Below are 20,084 nucleotides of genomic sequence, written 5' to 3' on the forward strand. Positions count from 1 at the left end.
TGAAAGTTTCAACCCTCCAAAGATTGGACAAGTTCCTCTGGCACTCAGCCCCCAGCCTCCAGGAGCCACCTCATTAGCATACACGCAGGTAGGGTTGGAAAGGGCTTGAGATAAATGATGAAGGACATTCTTCTGCCTGCATCGCTCGGGGAATTCCAAGGGTTTTAGGGGCTCAGTGCTAGGAACCCGGGGCAGAAACCAAATACCTATTTCTCGTTATAGCACAGTGTCACCCCCTCACTCTGCCTAATTTGGTGACTAGCTGCCCCATCACATTCTGCCTATTTAAGCCAAGCCCCCGTTCCCCAAGGCCAACCTCCTCTCCTCCGCAGCCAGCCCACTTCCCGGGCGTGATAACTCTTCTGCCCCAGCTGGAGAGTTGTTCTGAGGCTTTCATCCTTCTCCACGTGCCGCCTGGCAGTGCTGCTGCCTGTCTTTTGAGGGCTACCCCTTTCTCCATTACCTCTGCGACCTGGCTAATCCACATCCTCCCCCACCCGTGCTCTTCAGCACCAGTGCCTGCCCCGCTCAGTGCATGTCCTCATCCCTGCAGCCTTCACCCTGGGCTTCCTGAGCCCCACTGCGTCCGGCACCGCTGGTTGCGGACCTGCTCCGGCCCTCTCTGCCCAGCTGGCTGGCCTGCCTCTGCTCCGACCTCCCCTGCCTGGCCTGGTGTTCTGGGCGCCTCCTCCGCTCACATCGCCACTTCACCTGCTTTTGCTATCTGCACTTTCCATGTCCTGCTCCTTCTCCCAGCTGGTGGGGCCTCTGAGAAGAGGACTGAGAACCGCCTGTGAACCCCGCAATTTCGTGGGTGTGGTGGAAGCAAAGGCAGAGGGTGTGAGTTTAGTGGGCGTGCGCCACTCTTTCAAGAAGTTTTGTTCCAAAAAGATGCAAAGGAAGTGAAGAGGGAAGGGATTTGCAGGTTGGGAGAAATAACAGCATTTGTGTTGTTTGTTGTTGTGATGGTTTTGAGCCAAAACATGACAAACAGGACAGAAGGAAGACCTGATGGAGCGTGTCCTTGAGAAGGCGAGAGGCATGGGGTTGGCCTGCTGGGGGATCGGCCTTCCATATGGGGGTTCCTCTCCAGCAGCCTGGGGTTCTGAGGAAGGCAGGCCTGCAGCAGGTGCCGGGAAGCAGGAGACATCTCTGTTACTCCACTGTCCTCAGTGGGGAGCCATGGCTGAGCGTGAGAAAGGGCTTATAGGCTGAAGGCCAGGCAGACGGGAATGGGCAGTGAGGAGGGGAGGACGAGCCGGGGAGAAACAGTGGTTAGAAACACGGAGGGCCACACGGCCAACGGTCAGGGGACTAGCACAGCAGCCAGATTCACCCGCGGCGATGCCGGTGCAGAGAAGCTTGGCATCTGAATTTAACCCGGGTTGTGGTTTGACTCAGTCCGACGTGGAGAGAAGGGCCAGGGAGTCACGGAGGGTGGTGGGCTGTGTGCTGGTTTAGGGGCTGGGACATGGAGGGGTGAAGGCGGGAGTCAATCGCATCCGCTGGGCAGGGGCCTGGGGCTGCAGACAAGGTGGGAGGTGGCAGCTACGGAGGAAGCTACAAGGGATTCTGCAGTTCCCCGGGGAGAGAGGAGCCCAAGGGACCGGGGGGTGAGGGGGTTGGAAGGGGCACCTGTGGATGTCCTGAGACTTCCAGGAAGTGGGACAGGATCAGTGATGGAGATAGAGACAGAGTCATCAGGGCCGAGAGGAATGACAGTAACAGCGAGGTTGAAGTGGGCACCCCCGTCTGGCAGCACGGGGTTTGGAGCTGGCTTGTGGAGGGCCAGGGAACAGGATGCTTTGAGGTGGCAGCCAGGAGCAGGGATGTTTTTGATTGCCAACGGAGAAGGTTTCATGCAGAGTTTTAGGAGCCTTCATGACTTCCCCATCTGAAGACCTTTTTCATTTTTATGGGATTGAAGTGATTACCAGAATAGTTAATGGTGTGCTCCATTCCTATTTCTCTGGTTTTTCTAAGGTCCAGGGGCTGCAGACATCGTTTGTACTTCTCCCCGTTGCCAAAGACCAGTTAATGCCGACTTTGATGGGCTCAGTGCAGGCCACATTGTCACGTGTAACTCTACACTGAGAATTATTTTAGAAGGTTAAACTCCTAAAAATGTTTTGTTTTTCCAAATGGTGGCCTCTGGGTCTGCCTTCACCTCTTTTGCAATGATCAGCACTAGGATCTGCTTTTGGAGACGGTTGTGCAGAGCCAGGGCTTTCACCAAAGCTTGGCCGCTTGGACAGAACTCACAATGGAGGACAGTCAGGTGCCCCAGGTTTCAGATGCCTGCCTCCTCCCATGCGTGGTGAGGGGCCTGCCTCCTTTATAGCTTTCCGCTGCCAGGCTGGCGCCTCCTCCCCTCACCCCCATCTCCTCCAGAGGAAGACCAACTTAATCAAATCTTACCACAACTACGTACTGCCTCCTGCAAAAAGCCTGCCTTCTCGCCCCCTCTTGTCCCTCCCTGCGTGGAGGCAGGCCCTTTGTCCAGTGCCCATGTGGCTTGGTGGGTGGTCTTTCTAAGTCATTAGAGGAGATTAGCAAACACACATGTCCGTTGGCCTAATGCCCAATCTGCAGCCAGCCTTATGAATAATCAACGTGACTTGTCTCTGTAGTTCAATGCCTATATCTGCCTCTCAGTTGGTATTGAAGCTGGGGGAAAAAAAGATGGATTATTCATTGGAAACCTGAAAACCTCGACAGCTGAGCTTTCTTACAAATGCCTGTGTGGCCCCCGTGGTATCTTAGTGTTCACCTCCCCATTTGCACACAGGAAGCCAGTCACATTACTGGATTCCTGGTGAGTTTGACTTTTCATTCTGTCTTGAATCTCCCTCCCTTCCCCAACCCCATACCCCACCCTACTCCATCCCTTTTTCTTGGGTCTTCCTGATCTCAACCCCTCCATCTGTCCTCCACGTTGTCTGCATAGTGAGCCTCCTCACACACGGATCCCCCCATGGCCTTATCTGCTCAGGTTTCCAAGGTCCCCAGTAACCACGCTCACACTGCGTAAGCACGAACGGTCTGGTCCACACCTCATCACTTGGCGTGCATGTGAATGTTTTAGCAAGTTAGCTCTCGCAATTATTGCCTGCCGATCCCCTCGTCCCTCACTCCTAGTGACCCTGGGCTGCATTCACACATGCCGTGAGTCTTCAGACACCCAGGTCTCAGGACCTGAGGGGCTCCTGTGTGCTTTCCGTGAGGTACTGTCTTTCTGCTCACGACTCCATGTCACATGCCACCAACAGGAAGTCCTCCCTAAATGCCCCAAGCCCACTCAGGCTCCCACTTTCCTGTCCATGAAATGTCTGTAACTTCTAGGGTGTCCTGAGGAAGCAAAGACCATGTCCCTGCATTTTTGCATCCTCAGAACTTAGCCTGATACTCACAATGAAATGAGTTTCACTTAATGACACAACAAACGAATGTGCAGGTACTTCTGCAGGGGGTGATGTGGGGATGAGTGCACTGATTCTGTGGCTCAGCCCTGAGTTGGGGGCAGGAGGCAGGCGCTGGGAGGAGGATTTTATGTCTTAGGAAGCACAGGAAGGCCTTGCCAGGATCCAAGAAAAAGTGGAAAGTAGACCAATGTAAGCGTTAAAAGAACACATTTTATCTTTTAAATGTATGTACACAGTACAGTTGACTTTTTTGTATACAAGTCTATGAGTTTAAACACACATATAGATCAGTGTAACCACTAATTATAAGATTGTAGGGAACTGGGGAAAAAACGCATGCATTAAGGAATGATATGGCATATTTGGGGGACAGAGAACAGGCTTGATGAGGACAGAGTCTATTTAAAAGAGACAGTGGGCACCACAATTGGAGGGGAAGGCGGGGCAGGGTTTTAGAGAACCCCTGAGTGCTGGGCTCCAGGATTCAATAAAGTTATTGATGAGATTGGCCGCATTGTGGATTCTGAAATATTTATTTAATACCTTGAGGAGGGTGTGAGTAGATTGTGCTGATGATCGCATAACTCTGACTATACTAAGAACCACTGCGTTGCACCCGGAGCTTGCATTACTGAGTGCTTTACCAGTTAGGAAGGTTTCGTGTATTCCGTACTTTAAATCTAAGGTGACTTGACTGTAAGGCCTGCGAGTATTTCCTGGACCACTCAGAGGAAGAATGCTGTGAATGAGAACTACAGCCCTGTAAGACACGTCCTGTATCGTTGTTGATGTGGGAAAGTGCATCTTAAAACGGTTAGCGAGCCAAGGAGTGACTTTAAAGGGTGAGCTCTACCTAGAGGGAAAAGCGAATGCACTAATTGAAATCCAACACCCTGGGCTGGAGTAAATGAACCATCAGCCACCCATGGGGCTTCATTTCTTGGTGATGGATAAATAGCTGGGATTCCTTGAAGCTAGAAGCCATGGGGAAATTCTGTTCTGCTTAGCTTTGTCAACAATACAGTCTGCCTTAACTGACTTGGAGGTAAATAGATTTGGAGAGTGTGAGCTAAAACCCATTAAATCAGGTGAAGACACAAGCGCAAGCACAGCCAATGTGGTTTAACGCAAAGCTAATGTCCCTTCGGCCTTAACTGACAGACTTTCCTAGCAGTCCTCACCCTCTGCAACCCAGGGCTCCTAGGAGGAGCTCCTGGCAGAGAAAGCCTTCTGGCTTCTGCCACTGCCTCCTCAACTACATGTATACATCAGTGTATATGCATGGGTATGAAATGAACATTTTATGTCACCATTAGCAGAGGAAAGCTGGAACTCTTTCAAACCCCACCCAAAATTCCCTCTGACTACTGAGCAGTCCTGTTGTTTATTTTGGAGGCCACTTAACCCTGGAGCAGTCCATAAGCTCCACTTAATCCCCTCTTCTTTCATGATTTCTTTTAGAGAGACATCTTGGATTCTGTAGGGGAACATTTGTGCTTCACTGTAAAACTCCATTTGAGGCCTGCTCACGGCCTGCCAGCTTATCTGCTTGCAGCCTTCATTGCTTGGGAGCTGTTTTACAGCTTCGTAAGTTGTAAATAGCTGCTGGCAATGCAAATGCGCTTGTCTATGGGCAGGAAATGAATTCTGTCTGGTAGAGGGAATGCTTCCTACCTTGTAGGAAAGCCAATATTTTCTGTCCATTAGCAAGTTTATATCAGTATTCCTAATCATTAAATATGTTCTTCAGATTGTCCTTTGAACCAGTTATAGCATGTGAGTTAAGTAAAATGAATACACTGTGTTTATTTTATACCTGTATGAAAGTTATGGGTTTTTTGGCGGGGGGGAGGGGGGAGTGTTTTTTTTGTTTTGTTTTGTTTTGTTTTGAGATGGAATCTCGTTCTGTTGCCCAGGCTGCAGTACAGTGGCGCAATCTTGGCTCACTGCAAGCTCCTCCTCCCAGGTTCACACCATTCTTCTGCCTCAGCTTCCCAAAAGTTATGATTTTTAAAAAATTATCTTTTAACATTTTTTAGCTAGAAACTTCTGGGTCAATATATAAATAGATGAGCCTGGTTATATCTGAGGTTTTCACTGAGGTAACAACAAAAATAAAACAGCACGATGCCACCGAGCCATCGTTCCCCAACTTACGTCTGTCCCCTCCACATGTCCTGCACGCACTCCTGTTTCTGGGGTGTGTGCATGTGTGTGTGTGTGTGTGTAAAGGTTTGCAATGAAATTAGAATCATTGGTTTTTGTTGGGGGTGGGGAGTTGTATTGTTTTGAGACAGGGTCTCGCTCTGTCACCCAGGCTGGAGTGAAGGGTCACAATCACAGTTCACTGCAGCCTCAACTTCCTGGGCTCAAGTGATCCTCCCACCTCAGCCTCCCAAGTAGCGGAAACTATAGGCATGTGACACCATGCCGGGCTTGCTTATCTATGTCTGTCTGTCTGTCTGTCTATCATCCATCTATCTATCTATCTATCTTTCTGTCTATCTAGATGGGGTCTCCTATGTTGCCCAGGCTGGTCTCAAACTCCTGGGCTTAAGCATTCCAACTACCTCAGCCTCCCAAAGTGCTGGGATTACAGGTGTTAGCCACTTTGCCCAGCTGAAGTTAGAGTTTAGAGCACATTGCTGTAAATTGCGATTACCAAGGGTATTGAAAAATCCATGAAAATAATAAACAGCAAGTTGACTTCAGAATTTGTGCATTTGAGGCTTTTCGCCTTGATCTCCAGGTAACACACAGGCTCCTTGGCGAGAGCCAGTGGTGATACAATGAGAACACCGCCTGCTGCATCTAATGTTTGCAGCTTAGAATTCACAGCTAACTTTTTAAAATGTACCAGTGTGGGGGAAATGGTGCTTTATTTGCTGGATAGGAAAATTGGCCAAGATCAGAATTCTGAAGGCAGTGTCACGGCACAAAGAAACTAGCTACTGAAGTCACATCCTAAACATTGGAGAGGTTGATTTCCTTTTCTACTGCATTAGAAAAAGGTTTATTTACTGCTTATCCATATAGTGAGATAGAGATTTGATCTCAGTTTTTGGTTAAGAACAAGCATTATCATAAATATGTGTGTGTGTTGTGTGTGCATTTTACAGGATTTTTAAAAACACACAGAGAATTCTTCACAGTTAACTCTGGTAAATGGCAGGGAAGGCAGGGGTGAGAACTGATCTATTATTCATAATCTCAATGATGAACAAGCTATTTCCAAAAATAGGTGGATTATTTAAAATTATTATTATTAGGATATTTTGGGCTTCTAGAAACAAAAACTTAACAAAAAAGTCACTTAAAGAATTTAGGGGTCTTTTTTTCTGACATGAAAAGAACAAAATAAAGGATGATTTCAGTTTGGTCTGTCAGTGACTTAGAAGTGTTTTTCAGGACCCAAGGCTTTCCGCCTTCCCACTGGGCCATTTTCAGCGTGTCCCGTGGCCTCTGGGGGCTTCAGTGATCCAGGCGTCACATTAGACATGACAGTGTCCAGCAAAGAGAAGTATTTCTGCTTATGCATCTGTTTATAACAGTGAGAAAAACTCCCCCAGAATCCCACCAGCAGTTGATTCTCAGGTTGCATTGGCCAGGATTGAGGCCAGCTGTGCCATGCTTAGCGCAGTCATTTGTATTGCGATCACCGTGATTAGCTCAGACCCATCCTGGGACTTCTCCTTGGGCTTGAAGACATGGCCAGGTGGAGATCGGTGCCCCCCAGAAGAAGTCTTTGTTCTGCCAATAAAGAAGACACAGACAACAGTGTCTAACAGGAAAAGCCCCTTTTTACTTTATACCCTTCCGTATTGCTTCAACAATCAAATACTTTATTTTATTTTTTGAGACAGAGTCCTGCTGTGTCGCCCAGGCTGGAGCGCAGTGGCGCCATCTCTGCTCACTGCCACCTCCACCTCCCGGATTCAAGCGATTCTCCTGCCTCAGCCTCCCGAGTAGCTGGGATTACCTACCAAAATGCTCGGCTAGTTTGTGTATTTTTAGTAGAGATGGGGTTTCTCCATGTTGGTCAGACCGGTCTCGAGCTCCTGACCTCAAGTGATCCACTCACCTCAGCCTCCCCAAGTGCTGGGATTACAGGCGTGAGCCACTGCGCCCAGCCTTTTTTTTCTTTAGATAGAGTGTTGCTCTTATTGCCCAGGCTGGAGTGCAGTGGCACGATCTCAGCTCACTGCAAGCTCCACCTCCCGGGTTCACATCATTCTCCTGCCTCAGCCTCCCGAGTAGCTGGGAGTACAGGCGCCCACCACCACGCCTGGCTAATTTTTTGTATTTTTAGTAGAGACAGGGTTTCACCATGTTAGCCATGATGATCTTGATCTCCTGACCTTGTGATCTGCCCCCCTCAGCCTCCCAAAGTGCTGGGATTACAGGTGTGAGCCACCGCGCCAGGCCAAATACTTTCATAATTAACTTTTTGAATGTATGTGTCCTACTTTAAAATGAAAGATGCTCTTTCTTGATTCCATTTCCATGCAGCTTGGCCCCGTGATGCTAGGAACCATGGCTTTTTCTTGCAGTGTGACTCACCATTTGCCAAAGCAAATCTCTTGCCTTGCATCAGCTCAGTCTCTTTGTCTGCAAATTAAATCAATAGCCCTTTCTACTGCCTATCTCGCAGGATATATTGCCAAAAGTACTCACAAAGTCACCATCCAGGAAGAATCATTTGCCCCTGCTGCCACTGTCTCCTGCAAGGCACATGAAAGCTGCTGAGGCTCGGTATTTATTATGCTATAAAATTCAACACAAGGGAAGAGAAAAAGCAAATTCCATGAGCGTATATAAGTGTATCGGATCTACTCCATTGATGCTGGAGCTGTATTTTCACAGTAGGAACCTCTTTTGTTAAATATTACAGTAGTAGGAGAACCTAGCAGAAGAATAGTTCACTGTTTCTCTGATTTTGTGAGTGATGTGGGCTGTGGAATTTACTCTTTGCTGCTCTTCCCCCAACCTCCACCCTACCCCTGCCTTGGAGGTCAGCCTTGCCTGCTGCCCCTGACCGAGAGGACCCTGACCTCACCCCACCCCAGGTTATACTCCTCTGAGAAGGCCCCTTCATCCCTTCCCCGAAATACATCCCCTCAAATCTCTAATTTGTGTGAACCATTAATTTCAGATATTGTAGGAAAAATAAGCAGGGAAAATACGCAAAACAAAACGTGGATGGCACATAACCCATAGCATCTCGCAGGGTGCGTACACTGAAGAAGTCTTTACCAACCCGTAGTTAGGAAAATGCGTGTTCAGAATAACTGGGCCTTCCCGCGGTCCTCTGAGTCAAACAGATGACCACACATTGCCACAATGAGAAGCAGAGCAGCTTCTCATCCCTGCTTCTGAAATGTTTCCCAACAGCTCATTGAAACAATCTCGAGACACCTCTCTCCCCCAAACCCAGCGTGTTTCGGGAATGGCTCTAGGAATTCTACTTTTGCATTGCCTCACTCTCCCTTTCCCCATCCAAACCATGGTATTGGATTTACAGCATTTCTTACATCCTATAAAAGTCCTTTTCTGCCAAGAGCCTGGAGCGCGCTGGATTGAATGACGCTCTCCCAGCACAGCCGGCATTTGCAGTGCATTAGAATCTTGCCGTCACTTGCACACGTCACCAAGTTACTTCAGTGAGAGTTCAGCCTAGCTATGGCTCTGCTGTGCTAACAGTTGCTTTTCAATATTTTGTTTGAGGCTTTGGAATAATTCAAAGGCCTACACTTTTTTTTTTCTAATTTGTTTCCTTGGAGTTTTACGCATGGCTACTTCAGAAAATGTCAGTTTTATGTCATTAATGTCATCATCTTCTCTGGATTCTCAGAATTCAAAATTCACAGGAGCATGGCAGCCTTACATTCAGTCTATTCTTTTCATAAAAAAGGAAGTAAACTGCAACAGTTCGCCTACGCTATGGAGACTGGAGTGGTCCCACCTCTGTAATTCTGTCTCTGTCTGCCCCACAGCTGTGCCGAAGTGAGTGCCACTTGTCTGCAGGGCCGTACCGCGGAACCCTCTTTGCCGACCAGCCAGTGATGTTTGTCTCGCCTGCCAGCAGCCCCCCAGTGGCCAAGCTCTGTGAACTAGTCCACCTGTGCGGAGGCCGGGTCAGCCAAGTCCCCCGCCAGGCCAGCATCGTCATCGGGCCCTACAGCGGAAAGAAGAAAGCAACAGTCAAGTATCTGTCTGAGAAATGGGTCTTAGGTAAGAATCCAGGCACACAGACACTGTGGTGTGGTCCAGATCTGTGGACAGGTTTCCAGGGAGGGCGGCGTCAGGCTCACACCCCCTTCCACGCAGCTGGGGCACCTGGGTTGATGTCTCAGCCTCCAGCATCTGCCCTGGCAGCGTCGTGTGGTCACCCTCGGCATTCCCGCTCCTTGCTGTTAGCAGACGTACAGTTCACGAGGAAATGGGAACTCTAACTGGACTTCCCCACTTGACTTCCCTGGCTCGTGTGAAAAATCCAGGCTACCCAAAGCCACCCCAAGCCACCCCTGTGGGCACAGTCTCTCCGGGCACCCCTCTTAGACCCTCCCTCCCCAGTGCGTCCTTGTCCTGCTTCAAGAGTCCCTGGTAGCGCCCGGCACTGGGGCCCAAGCCCCCGTCCCTGTCATCTCCTCTCCCAGGTACATCTCATGATCACTCCGTCTGCTCATGTGCTCAAAGGGTGTTAAAAGACGTCGAACGACTCCATCTTTTATTTGATAAAGTGAGCACTGTGTGACCGTAATGTCCCACTCTGGCGTTCATGGAGCTGCGCCAGGCGCCGTGTGCGATTCTGGGGAGGAAGAGGTGGTAGGAGCTGAGCTGTGATCGGAGGAGGCTGGAACCCCATGCCGTGCTAACACACGGGCTCCAGGAGACTTGCAGGTGATCCCCGGAGAAGAGGGTTAAGGAAGAGTGTGAAGCAAGGACGGCCTGGGGAATGCGGAGGAAGCAGGGGCAGCGTCTGTGCTAGAACTTACCTGCCCTGTGGTGGAGTCATATGTGGCAGGACAAGCCTAGGGCTCCACTGTGGGGAAATCCCACACCCTCCTCCATGGGGTTGTGATAAAGATGTTAGTTTGCTTGGGCTGCCATCGCAAAATACTACAGGCTGGGTGGCTTCAAACAACACGCATTGTCTCAGTTCTGGAGGCTGGAAGTCTAAGATGGGGTATCGGCAGCGTTGGTTTCCCCTGAGGCCTCTCTCCTGGGCTTGCAGACAGCTGCCTTCTTCCTGTGACCTCACGTGGCCTTTCCTCCATGCACACACATCCCTGGTATCTGTGTGTGTGTCCAAATGTTCTCTTCTCTAAGGATACCAGTCAGATTGCATTAGGGCTCACCCAATGGCATACTTTTATTTGCTTTTATTTATTTTTTTGAAACAGTGTCTTGCTCTGTCACCCAGGATGGAGTGCAGTAGCATGATCACAGCTTACTGCAGCCTCAGCCTCTCTGAAGTGATTCTCCTGCCTCAGCCTCCGAAGTAGCTGGAACTACAGGTGCACACCACGATGCCCAGCTTTTTTTTTTTTTTTTTTTTTTTTTTTGTAGAGATGGGGTCTCCCTGTGTTGCCCAGGATAGTCTCAAACTCCGGAGCTCAAGCTATCCTCCTGCTTTGGCTTCCCAAAGTGCTGGGATTACAGGTGTGAGCCACTGCACCCAGCCCCAGTGGCATCATTTTAACTTGTCTTTTTCAAGGCCGCATCTCCAAATACCGTCTCATCCTGAGTTACTGAGGATTAAGACATCAACATACGAATTTTGGGCAGACACAATTCAGCCCATAACAATGAATCACTCTAGTTTCAGCCCCTGGGGCCAAGATCCTTACCCGACTTTAGAGGTACATACCCTCTCTCTCTCTCAGTGTCTCTCTCTCTCTCCCGTTCTCTCATTCTTTTTCTCTCTCTTTGCTTCCATCTCCTTCCATGTTTCCTATTGAGTCTCCTTTCTTAGTACTTTTGCATGTCTCTAAATCCTAAACTTCTGGCTTTTCTCATCCGCTGCTCAACATTATCCCTTAATAGACAAGTAGATACTGTGTTTGTTCAAGTTACATTCGTATCTAACTACGGACATTTTACAAATATCTTTTACATGATTGATGGTCATCCTTTCATATATTTTAGAAATGTGGCAATCAAAAGTAACTTTTTACTCTGCTGCAGAGTAATTCATCTTTTGCCTGGAAACCAACTTCCAAAAAAAAAAAAAAACTATGATTTTACTCACAGTCCAAAAGCTAAGAGGCTGTTTACTCTTTTCTAAATGCCAAGAATATAACCTTCAAAACATCCTATGTTCTGAAACAGAGGTTGTTGTTTTGTTTTTTTGGAGAAGTGTATAATCAAAATGCCACGGACTGCAGAACAGAACTGGGCCTGAAAGCATGTCTGGGCCAGCTGACGGAACTGTGCACACGATTGATATCCACAGTGCATATCAACAGGCAGTCTTTTTGGAGTTTGGAAAGCGTGTGCTGTGCAGGGCCTGAGCCTGCCTCTGCACTCGTGTTTCCAGGTTGGGTGGCTCTGACAGCCCCTTCCTGTGGGTCCTGCGTCCTTGTGTGGAGTCACGCTTGCTCGGCAGCTGCTCACTTCCTCCGGTTGTTTTGCCGCTCGGCTCTCCCGCCCGTGGGTTTTCAGGAGGCGAATGTCTACCTGCTTAATCCTGAGGCTTCGTTCCCGCAAAGCCCTTCAGAGTTCTCTGACTTCCAGGCCTGGGCCACAGGCCCCAGCCTCTTTTTCTTTCCTCCTGTAACTTGTGTCCTGTTTCTGATTTCTCACCAATTATGCCATCTGCCTGTGCCCTTGGTAACATCTGGGTATTGTGTGTGCTGCAGCCCTCACCCATGTGAGACAGGTCCCCTCACTCGCCGGCCACCAGACCCCAGCGTAGTGGGCGTCTCCAGCGTAGTGGGCGTCTCCAGCGTAGTGGGCGTCTCCAGTGTAGTGGGCGTCTCCAGTGTAGTAGACCTCTCCAGTGTACCAGGCCTCTCCAGCCCACACTCTCTGAGCTGTAAGATCACGTAGTTCTCAAGTATTTATTGGCTTGTATTTTTCTCTTTGTGAAGTGAATTCCAATCTAGTAGCTGCAGCTATGTACGAATAAAGAAGGGTTTATTTTTCTGTCCGTACATACTTCTGGCCTTTCTCACCCTCTGCTAAACATTATCCTTTAATAGACAAGTAGATTTTTTTGTATTTTTCTCTTTGTGAATTGAATTCCAATCTGGTAGCTGCCGCTATGTACAAATAAAGGAAGGTTTATTTTTCTGTCCATACATACACACGTAAACCTACAGAACACACAGTCCAGGGCATTGCGTTTCCTGCCTCATCCAGGTCCAGGCTGGCTATTTGCTTATTCTCTAACCAGAAACAAATCACATACTTTTTTTTTTTTTTTTTTTTTCCTGAGATGGAGTCTCGCTGTGTCACCAGGCTGGAGTGTGCAGTGATGAGATCTCAGCTCACTGCAACCTTCACCTCCTGGGTTCAAGTGATTCTTCTGCCTCAGCATTCCCAGTAGCTGGAATTACAGGCCCCGCCACCATGCCCAGGTAATTTTTGTATTTTTAGTAGAGATGAGGTTTCACCATGTTGGCCAGGCTGGTCTCAAACCCCCAACCTCAAATGATCCTCCTGCCTCGGCCTCCCAAAGTGCTGGGATTACAGGCGTGAGCCACCGTGCCTGGCCAAAATCACCTATTTTCTGTGGAATGCATTTACTTCATGTATAAAACAGAGTCATAGCCTCCACCTTGCTTACCCCACATGCTGGTTAAAGGAGGAAACACAGAGAGCACAAATGCCCTGTGGCAGGCATAGGCTTGTTAAGTGTGGCAGATTGATGGTATCTATGGATGTGTCCTCATCATCCCTGACCCTTCCACAAAGCACATTGTGTCTTTTGGAGACTTTTTTTCCTCCCGTTAATTTCCATTATAACAAATGCTTCTCTGGACAGTATTTCATTCTCAAAATATCGCAATATTGAAAAACTAGGAATATATCAAACCATTTTAAAGCACCAAATGGAAAAAGAAGTTATTTTGTTTAAATAAATTAAATTATGAAAAGACAATACTCAAAAAAAATCAATTAAATTTATTCAAACTGGAATATCAACTGCTTTGTAAGGTAGGGTCCCTGGGCGTCTTAGAGTAATTTGAGCCGGGCGTGGTGGCCCATGCCTGTTGTCTTAGCTACGTGGGAGCTTGGCTTGAGCCCACAAGTTCAAGGCTGTGGTGGGCTATGATCCCACCACTGTACTCCAGCCTAGGCAACAGAGCAAGACCCCATCTCTAAAAAGAAAGAAAAAGAATCATTTTTCAGTGCCTTTATATTGTGTCTGTATCTTAACAGTCTTGTTTTGCAGATGTCGTAAACTCACAGGGGGTGGAGAACCAGGACTTTTTTAGCCAGTAGGAACCTCTCTGAGAAGTTTCTTTTCTTTTCCTTTCTTTATTAGTATTAGTATTTTTTGGCCAGAGGAGGGAAAGGAAGGTGGGTACTGAAATGACAGCTCTTCCCCTGGGGCTGCAGCATCCTAGCACCACAGTCCCCCCGCCAGCCTTTGTTCCTGCACGGTCTCCCTCTCAAGACCAACAACTCCATATCTGTGACGATAAAAATTGTTAGTGATTATTTTACTTGTAAGAATTTCTTTGGACCTCAGCTCTGAGGTGACCCTCAGCTCGCCCGCCACCCCAGCTGCCCCACCTTGCTGGCACAGAACAGGGAGTGGAGGTGTGAAGTCACTAAACAGGGCTCAGTATACAAAATGTAAGCCACGCCTCACTCACTTGCTCCCTGGAGAATTTCATCCGCGCGCCGCGTTGCCTAATAACGGGGTTATCGGAAAGGGCATGATTACGTTCCCTCTTCATTCCCTGGAGTCTTTTTTCCCTGAAACTGTATTGTACTTGGGCCAAGATTCTTGATGAATCATTCAACCAGAAGGAGAAATGAGGTTGTTGTTGGTTTTTTTTTTTTTTTTTTTTTTTTGCGTTTTGAGAGAGCACACTTGTGGGTGGTTGAATATGGATAAAAATAAACGGGAAAACAAAAATCAAATTCCCGGCCCTAGGAAATAAAATGTTACCTTTACCTGATATTGGTAATACATATTATATTTGAAAGCATTTGCTAATGGTTGCATTTCACCCCAACACTCCCATGACATATAATTCCCATTTTATAAGTCACGAAACGAAGACCCTGGGGTCTGAAGGAACTTGGCTGGGGTGAGGATCACAAGCCCTTGGGTGGAGCTCTGAGCCCTGGCGCGGTCCTCAAGGGTCTGCAACATTTGTGCTGTGGTCAGCTCTGTGCACTCTTCCCTCCCTGCTGCTGTTATCACGAAAGGCTGGCTTGGCCTTTCTCATAGGCGTATTTCCACTCTCAGGCGCCCTTTTATTGTCTGGGCTCCATTCAAGTGATAAGACATACATTTATGCTATTGTGGGAACATAATGTAATATTCTCAACAGCATTGCCAAAAAAAAAAAAAAAGTTTAGCCTCCGCCTGATTTTCTTATAACTTGTAAAGAAAATTTGGTTTGAACATGTCCCCATGTCGATGTTTTCAGGAAAAAATCCGATAGCATGCAGGCCTTCTCATGCTGGCCTGGCTCATTCATCGTTTCCCCTAATGACTGACTGACCAGAAAAATGCACGACGCTCCCATGGGGCCACTCGGGAGGCCTCAGGCCTTCGGGCTTCCTGATTCAATAGATATGTGAGGCTTGATCAGAGTCACCGCAGTCCACATCTCCATTGCCTCGATAAGGAACCAGTCGCAGAGAGGGGAGGCCATCTGCAGAAGCTGTGGAGAGTGGCAGAGAGGACAGTGAGGACGGGGACTGCCCCCTTCCAGCCCCTCTCCTCCAAGGACGGCCTCATTTTATCCCCACCCAGGTTTCCACACCCAGGAGCTCAGCAACCGCTCAGAAAATGTTTGTAGAATTCGAAGACACAATTCAGACAATATGAAGAATTATTTTTCCTTTGAGTTGTTCTCAAAACAGACGAAATCTACCAGGATATAAATGAATGAGAACTAAAACTGGTGGGATTTGGTAATGTCAACATCTGAGATGTTTAGGCTTTTAAATATATATCTCAGCCGGGTGCGGTGGCCCATGCCTGTAATCCCAGCACTTTAGGAGGCCGAGGTGGGTGGGTCGTTTGAGCCCAGCAGCTCGAGTCCAGCCTGGGCAACATGGTAAAATCTCGTCTGTACAAAAAAGTACAATAATTAGCGGGCATGGTGGTGCAAGCCTATCGTTCCAGCTACATGGGAGGCTAAGGTGGGAGGATCACCTGAGCTCAGGGAGGTCAGTGCTGCCGTGAGCTGTGATCATGCCATTGCACTCCAGCCTGTGCGACAGAGTGAGACCCTGTCTAAAAATATATATGTGTTTATATATATATATTTATATAAACATTAGTGGGTTTTAAAAAAAATTAACTGCTAGCTCCTAAAACAGTATTTTGCCATTAGCTTTGGAAAGGTTTGCTCAGAAAATGAATTTCTAAGCACTCCCTTCACTGCATTTATTGGTCAAACGAATGGTCCTGGATGGTTATCTTTGAAACTTCCTAACCTGTTGGGTCCCCGTCGTTAAACTTATGCCAACAGAACTAAACTCACTGGATGTGAATTGCATCAGAGATGTAAACATTTAAAAGCGTATTAAGGCTGGGCGCAGTGGCTCACTCCTGTCATCCCAGCACTTTGGGAGGCCGAAGCGGGCGTATCATGAGGTCAGGAGATTGAGACCATCCTGGCTAACACAGTGAAACCCCGTCTCTATTAAAAATACAGAAAAATTAGCCGGGCGTGGTGGCGGGCGCCTGTAGTCCCAGCTACTCAGGAGGCTGAGGCAGGAGAATGCATGAACCCGGGAGGCAGAGCTTGCAGTGAGCCGAGATCACGCCACTGCACTCCAGCCTGGGCAACAGAGTAAGACTCTGTCTCAAAAAAAAAAAAAAAAAAAAAAGCATATTAAAAGCAGACCAAAAAAATCCTAGAACACAGGAGTCAGCTGTCTATTCAATTCAGAATAAGAAATATTGTAGACAAGGCAACATTTTATGTCTATTCGAAATGTGGTGGTTGGTTTGAGAAGTGAAACCAGCCATGTATATGCTGCTCCAAGCATTTTGGTTGTGGCAGGAAACTTTGAAGACTATTTTGCTGTACAAATTCACAAAGCCCCCTGCAAACACTCCCGTGCTTGGGGTGAATGCTCAAGTGTGTCACAGCTGCCTTGCAGCTCTGAGGATCAGAAAGGTTAATGGACATAAAAGAAACTTCAAAGCTCAACCTCCTAATGGGAAGCTGCCCTTGGTTTTAGGCTGTCTTTGCTTATTGACCGACTTAATTCATGCTTTGGGTTATGACTGTAGGAGAGATTTTCCTGTGTCTTTGGAGTATGCTGAACTTGCGTTTCTTTTTGTTGTTGCATATTAGACAGTCAGTGTTGAAACTAAAGTGACCTAAAGTGACAGAGCTCATGTTATGGGCTGAATTTTGTCTCCCCAGAATTCATAGGTTGAAGCCTTCCCCGTCCTTAGAACATGATTGTATCTGGAGCTAGGGCCCTTAAAGACATAAATAAGGTAACATGCGGTCATAAGGGCAAGGCCCTAACCCAATATGACTGGTGTCCTTATACGAAGAGGAAGAGGCCAGGCGTGGTGGCTTACGCCTATAATCCCAGCACTTTGGGAGGCCAGGGCCAGCAGATCACTTGAGGTCAGGAGTTGGGGACCAGTGTGTCCAACATGGTGAAACCCCATCTCTACTAAAAATGCAAAATTACCTGGGCATGGTTGTAGGCACCTGCAATCCCAGCTACTTGGGAGGCTGAGGCAGGAGAATCCCTTGAACACAAGAGGCGGAGGCTGCAGTTAGTCGTGATCCCACCACTGCACTCCAACCTGTGCAACAGAGCAAAACCCCATCTCAAAAAAATAAAAATAAAATAAAGGAAGACAAAGAAACACCAAAGATATTTTTGCACAGAGAAGAGTCCAAGTGAGGACACAGGGAGAAGGTGGCCATCTGCAACCCAAGCAGTCTCCCAGGAAGCCTCAGGAGAAACTAACCCCGGTGACACCTTGCTCTTGGACTTCCTGCCCTCCAGAACTGTGAAAAACTACATGTCTGCTGTGTACGCCACCCACCCTGTGGCATTTTGTTATGGTAGCCTGAGCAAACTAGTTCAGCCCAAAATGAATTCTGAGATCACCTGTAGAAATCTGCTTTTAGACAGCAGGAAACTGAGGGCCTCTGAGTTTCTAGGCCAGAGTCATGCAGTGAATTACCGAAAGACCCAGAACCCCAGTCCCAGCCCCTGCTTTTCAGTTTAGAATCTTCCTTGGTAAGAAGCAGGATCTTAGGCTGGGCCCAACAAGTGGAAAACTCTTTTTTATTTACACAGCCACTGACTGTCGTGGTCTCAGACTGTACCACAGAACCTGGTGTTCCACAAACTTCCCCAGTTTGCAGCAAGAGAAAAAAGTAGTTGGATGAAATGATCTCATTTTATTTTTTAATCAATTTTTCTTAAATGTTGGTGCTTGAAAACAAATGGATGGCAGTAAAGTAATCCTGAAGAACATAGGAGGAAAGAAATAAAAGAGACAATACCAAATGTTAGCAAAATGGCAGCAAGGCAAATAAGAGGCTCAGCAATAGCAAAAAACTGAGTTCTTTGGCTGGGAAAAACTTATAAATATTAAAAATCCTGACATTGTTGAAAAAGAAAGGAAGAGATAGGGTTCCAGGAGAAATACTAAGAATGAAATTGGAGCTGTCACTGCAGCTATCGTAAGGATATTTTAAAATCATAAGAGAGCATGATGAACAATTTAATACCAATAAATTTGAAAACAAGTAAGATGGATGATTTTTAGAAAAATGTTACCAAAATTGATTCAAGAAATAGAAAATCTAAACAAGCTCAAGCGTTAAAAAAATTAAATAGGTAAAATATGTACCTCAACTGGGCACAGTGGCTCACGCCTGTAATCCCAACACTTTGGGAGGCTGAAGTGGACAGATCACTTGAGGTCAGGAACTAGAGACCAGCCTGACCAACACGGTGAAACCCTGTCTTTACTAAAAATACAAAATGAGCCAGGCATGATGGCGCATGCCTGTGATCCCAGCTACTTGGGAGGCTGAGGCAGGAGAATCGCTTGAACCTGGGAGGTGGAGGTTGCAGTGAGCCGAGACTGTGCCATTGCACTCCAGCCTGGGCAACTAGAGCAAAACTCTGTCTCCCCCCCCCAAAAAAAAAAAACAAACCAATTATGTATCAACAGAAAAAGAAAATTTTAAAAAGTAACAATTTTAAAAAGTCAAATAGGCAATCAAAAGTATTCCTTTCACCAGCCACTAAAAAGGCACCTGTACATGGGAATGGTAGCAAAATGACAGACGAGAAACCGCTAAGCTCTCATCCAACACAGAAACTACTAAAACCAGGCAGAAGCTGTCTGCAGAGATGTTGCAGGTGCTCTAAAAGGTGCTCTAAACAACCACCAAATGCATACGGCAACCAGGCAAATGCCTGATAGAGGAAAGCCATCTTCAAGTCCGCAGAAAAGTTTTGTGGCACATGGTGGCAACCCAGTTCCCAGTTCCCTTCCTCAAGCTGCAGGGAGCAGACCAGACATGATTTGTTCTAGTCTGGCTGGTTCATACCTGAAGGATTGATCCTCATCTCCATCTCACATAACATGCAAGGTGGGCAAGAAAAAGAGGTGGGCACAGCTCATGAAAGCCACAGAGAGGCAATTAAGGTAAAAATAGATAAATTGCACTATATACAAATTAAAGACTTCAGTGCATCAAAGGATACAGTCAACAGAGTGAAAAGCAATCTATGGAATAGGAGAAAATATTTGCAAATAACGGGTTAATCTTCACGATATATAAAGAACTCCTGCAATTTGACAACAAAAAAAACCCCAGTTTCAAACTGAGCAAAGAACTTGAATAAACATTTCTTCAAAAAAGATGATATAAATGTCCAATAGGCAAATGAAAAGATGCTTAACATTACTAATCATTAGGAAAATGCAAATCAAAACCACAATGAGATAGCACCTCAGCACCTCACACCCATTATGATTGCTACTATTAAAAAAAAAAAAAAAAAACACCCAGAAAATAAGAAGTGTTAGTAAGGATGTGGAAAATTGGAACATTGTGTCTACCTCATGTAATGTTGGGAATGTAAGATATTGTAGCCACAATAGAAAACAGTGTGGCAGTTCATCAAAAAATGAAAAGTAGAATTACTGTATGATCCAACAATTCCTCTTCTGGGTATATACCAAAAAAATTGAAAGCAGGATCTCAAAAGAATAATTGTACATCCACATTTATAGCAGCATTGTTCACAATAGCCAAAAGGCAGAAGCCCAAATGTTCATCAGTGGATGCATAATAAACAAAATGTGGTCTATCCATACAGTGGAATATTATTCACCCTTAAAAAGGAAGGAGATTCTGATACATGTAACACTGTGGATGAACTTTGAAAACATCATGTTAAGTGAAATAAGCCAGAAACCAAAGGACAAATATCATATGACTACACTTATAAGAGGAACTTAGAATA

At 46.8% G+C, this 20,084-nt stretch overlaps 1 protein-coding gene across 7 annotated transcripts in view; it reads left to right on the forward strand.

Annotated features, from left to right (window-relative positions):
* MCPH1 (microcephalin 1) overlaps positions 1-20,084 on the forward strand; it is a 253,530-nt gene that overhangs the window by 208,039 nt on the left and 25,407 nt on the right. For 4 of the 7 annotated variants that reach the window (XM_009454770.5, XM_016958874.3, XM_063815960.1 and 1 more), the window contains 1 exon segment: positions 9,416-9,653. In XM_009454770.5, the coding sequence (XP_009453045.3) occupies positions 9,416-9,653 (238 nt within the window). 7 annotated transcript variants of the gene reach the window in all.

Source organism: Pan troglodytes, chromosome 7, assembly GCF_028858775.2.
Source record: "Pan troglodytes isolate AG18354 chromosome 7, NHGRI_mPanTro3-v2.0_pri, whole genome shotgun sequence".
Taxonomy (NCBI): domain Eukaryota; kingdom Metazoa; phylum Chordata; class Mammalia; order Primates; family Hominidae; genus Pan; species Pan troglodytes.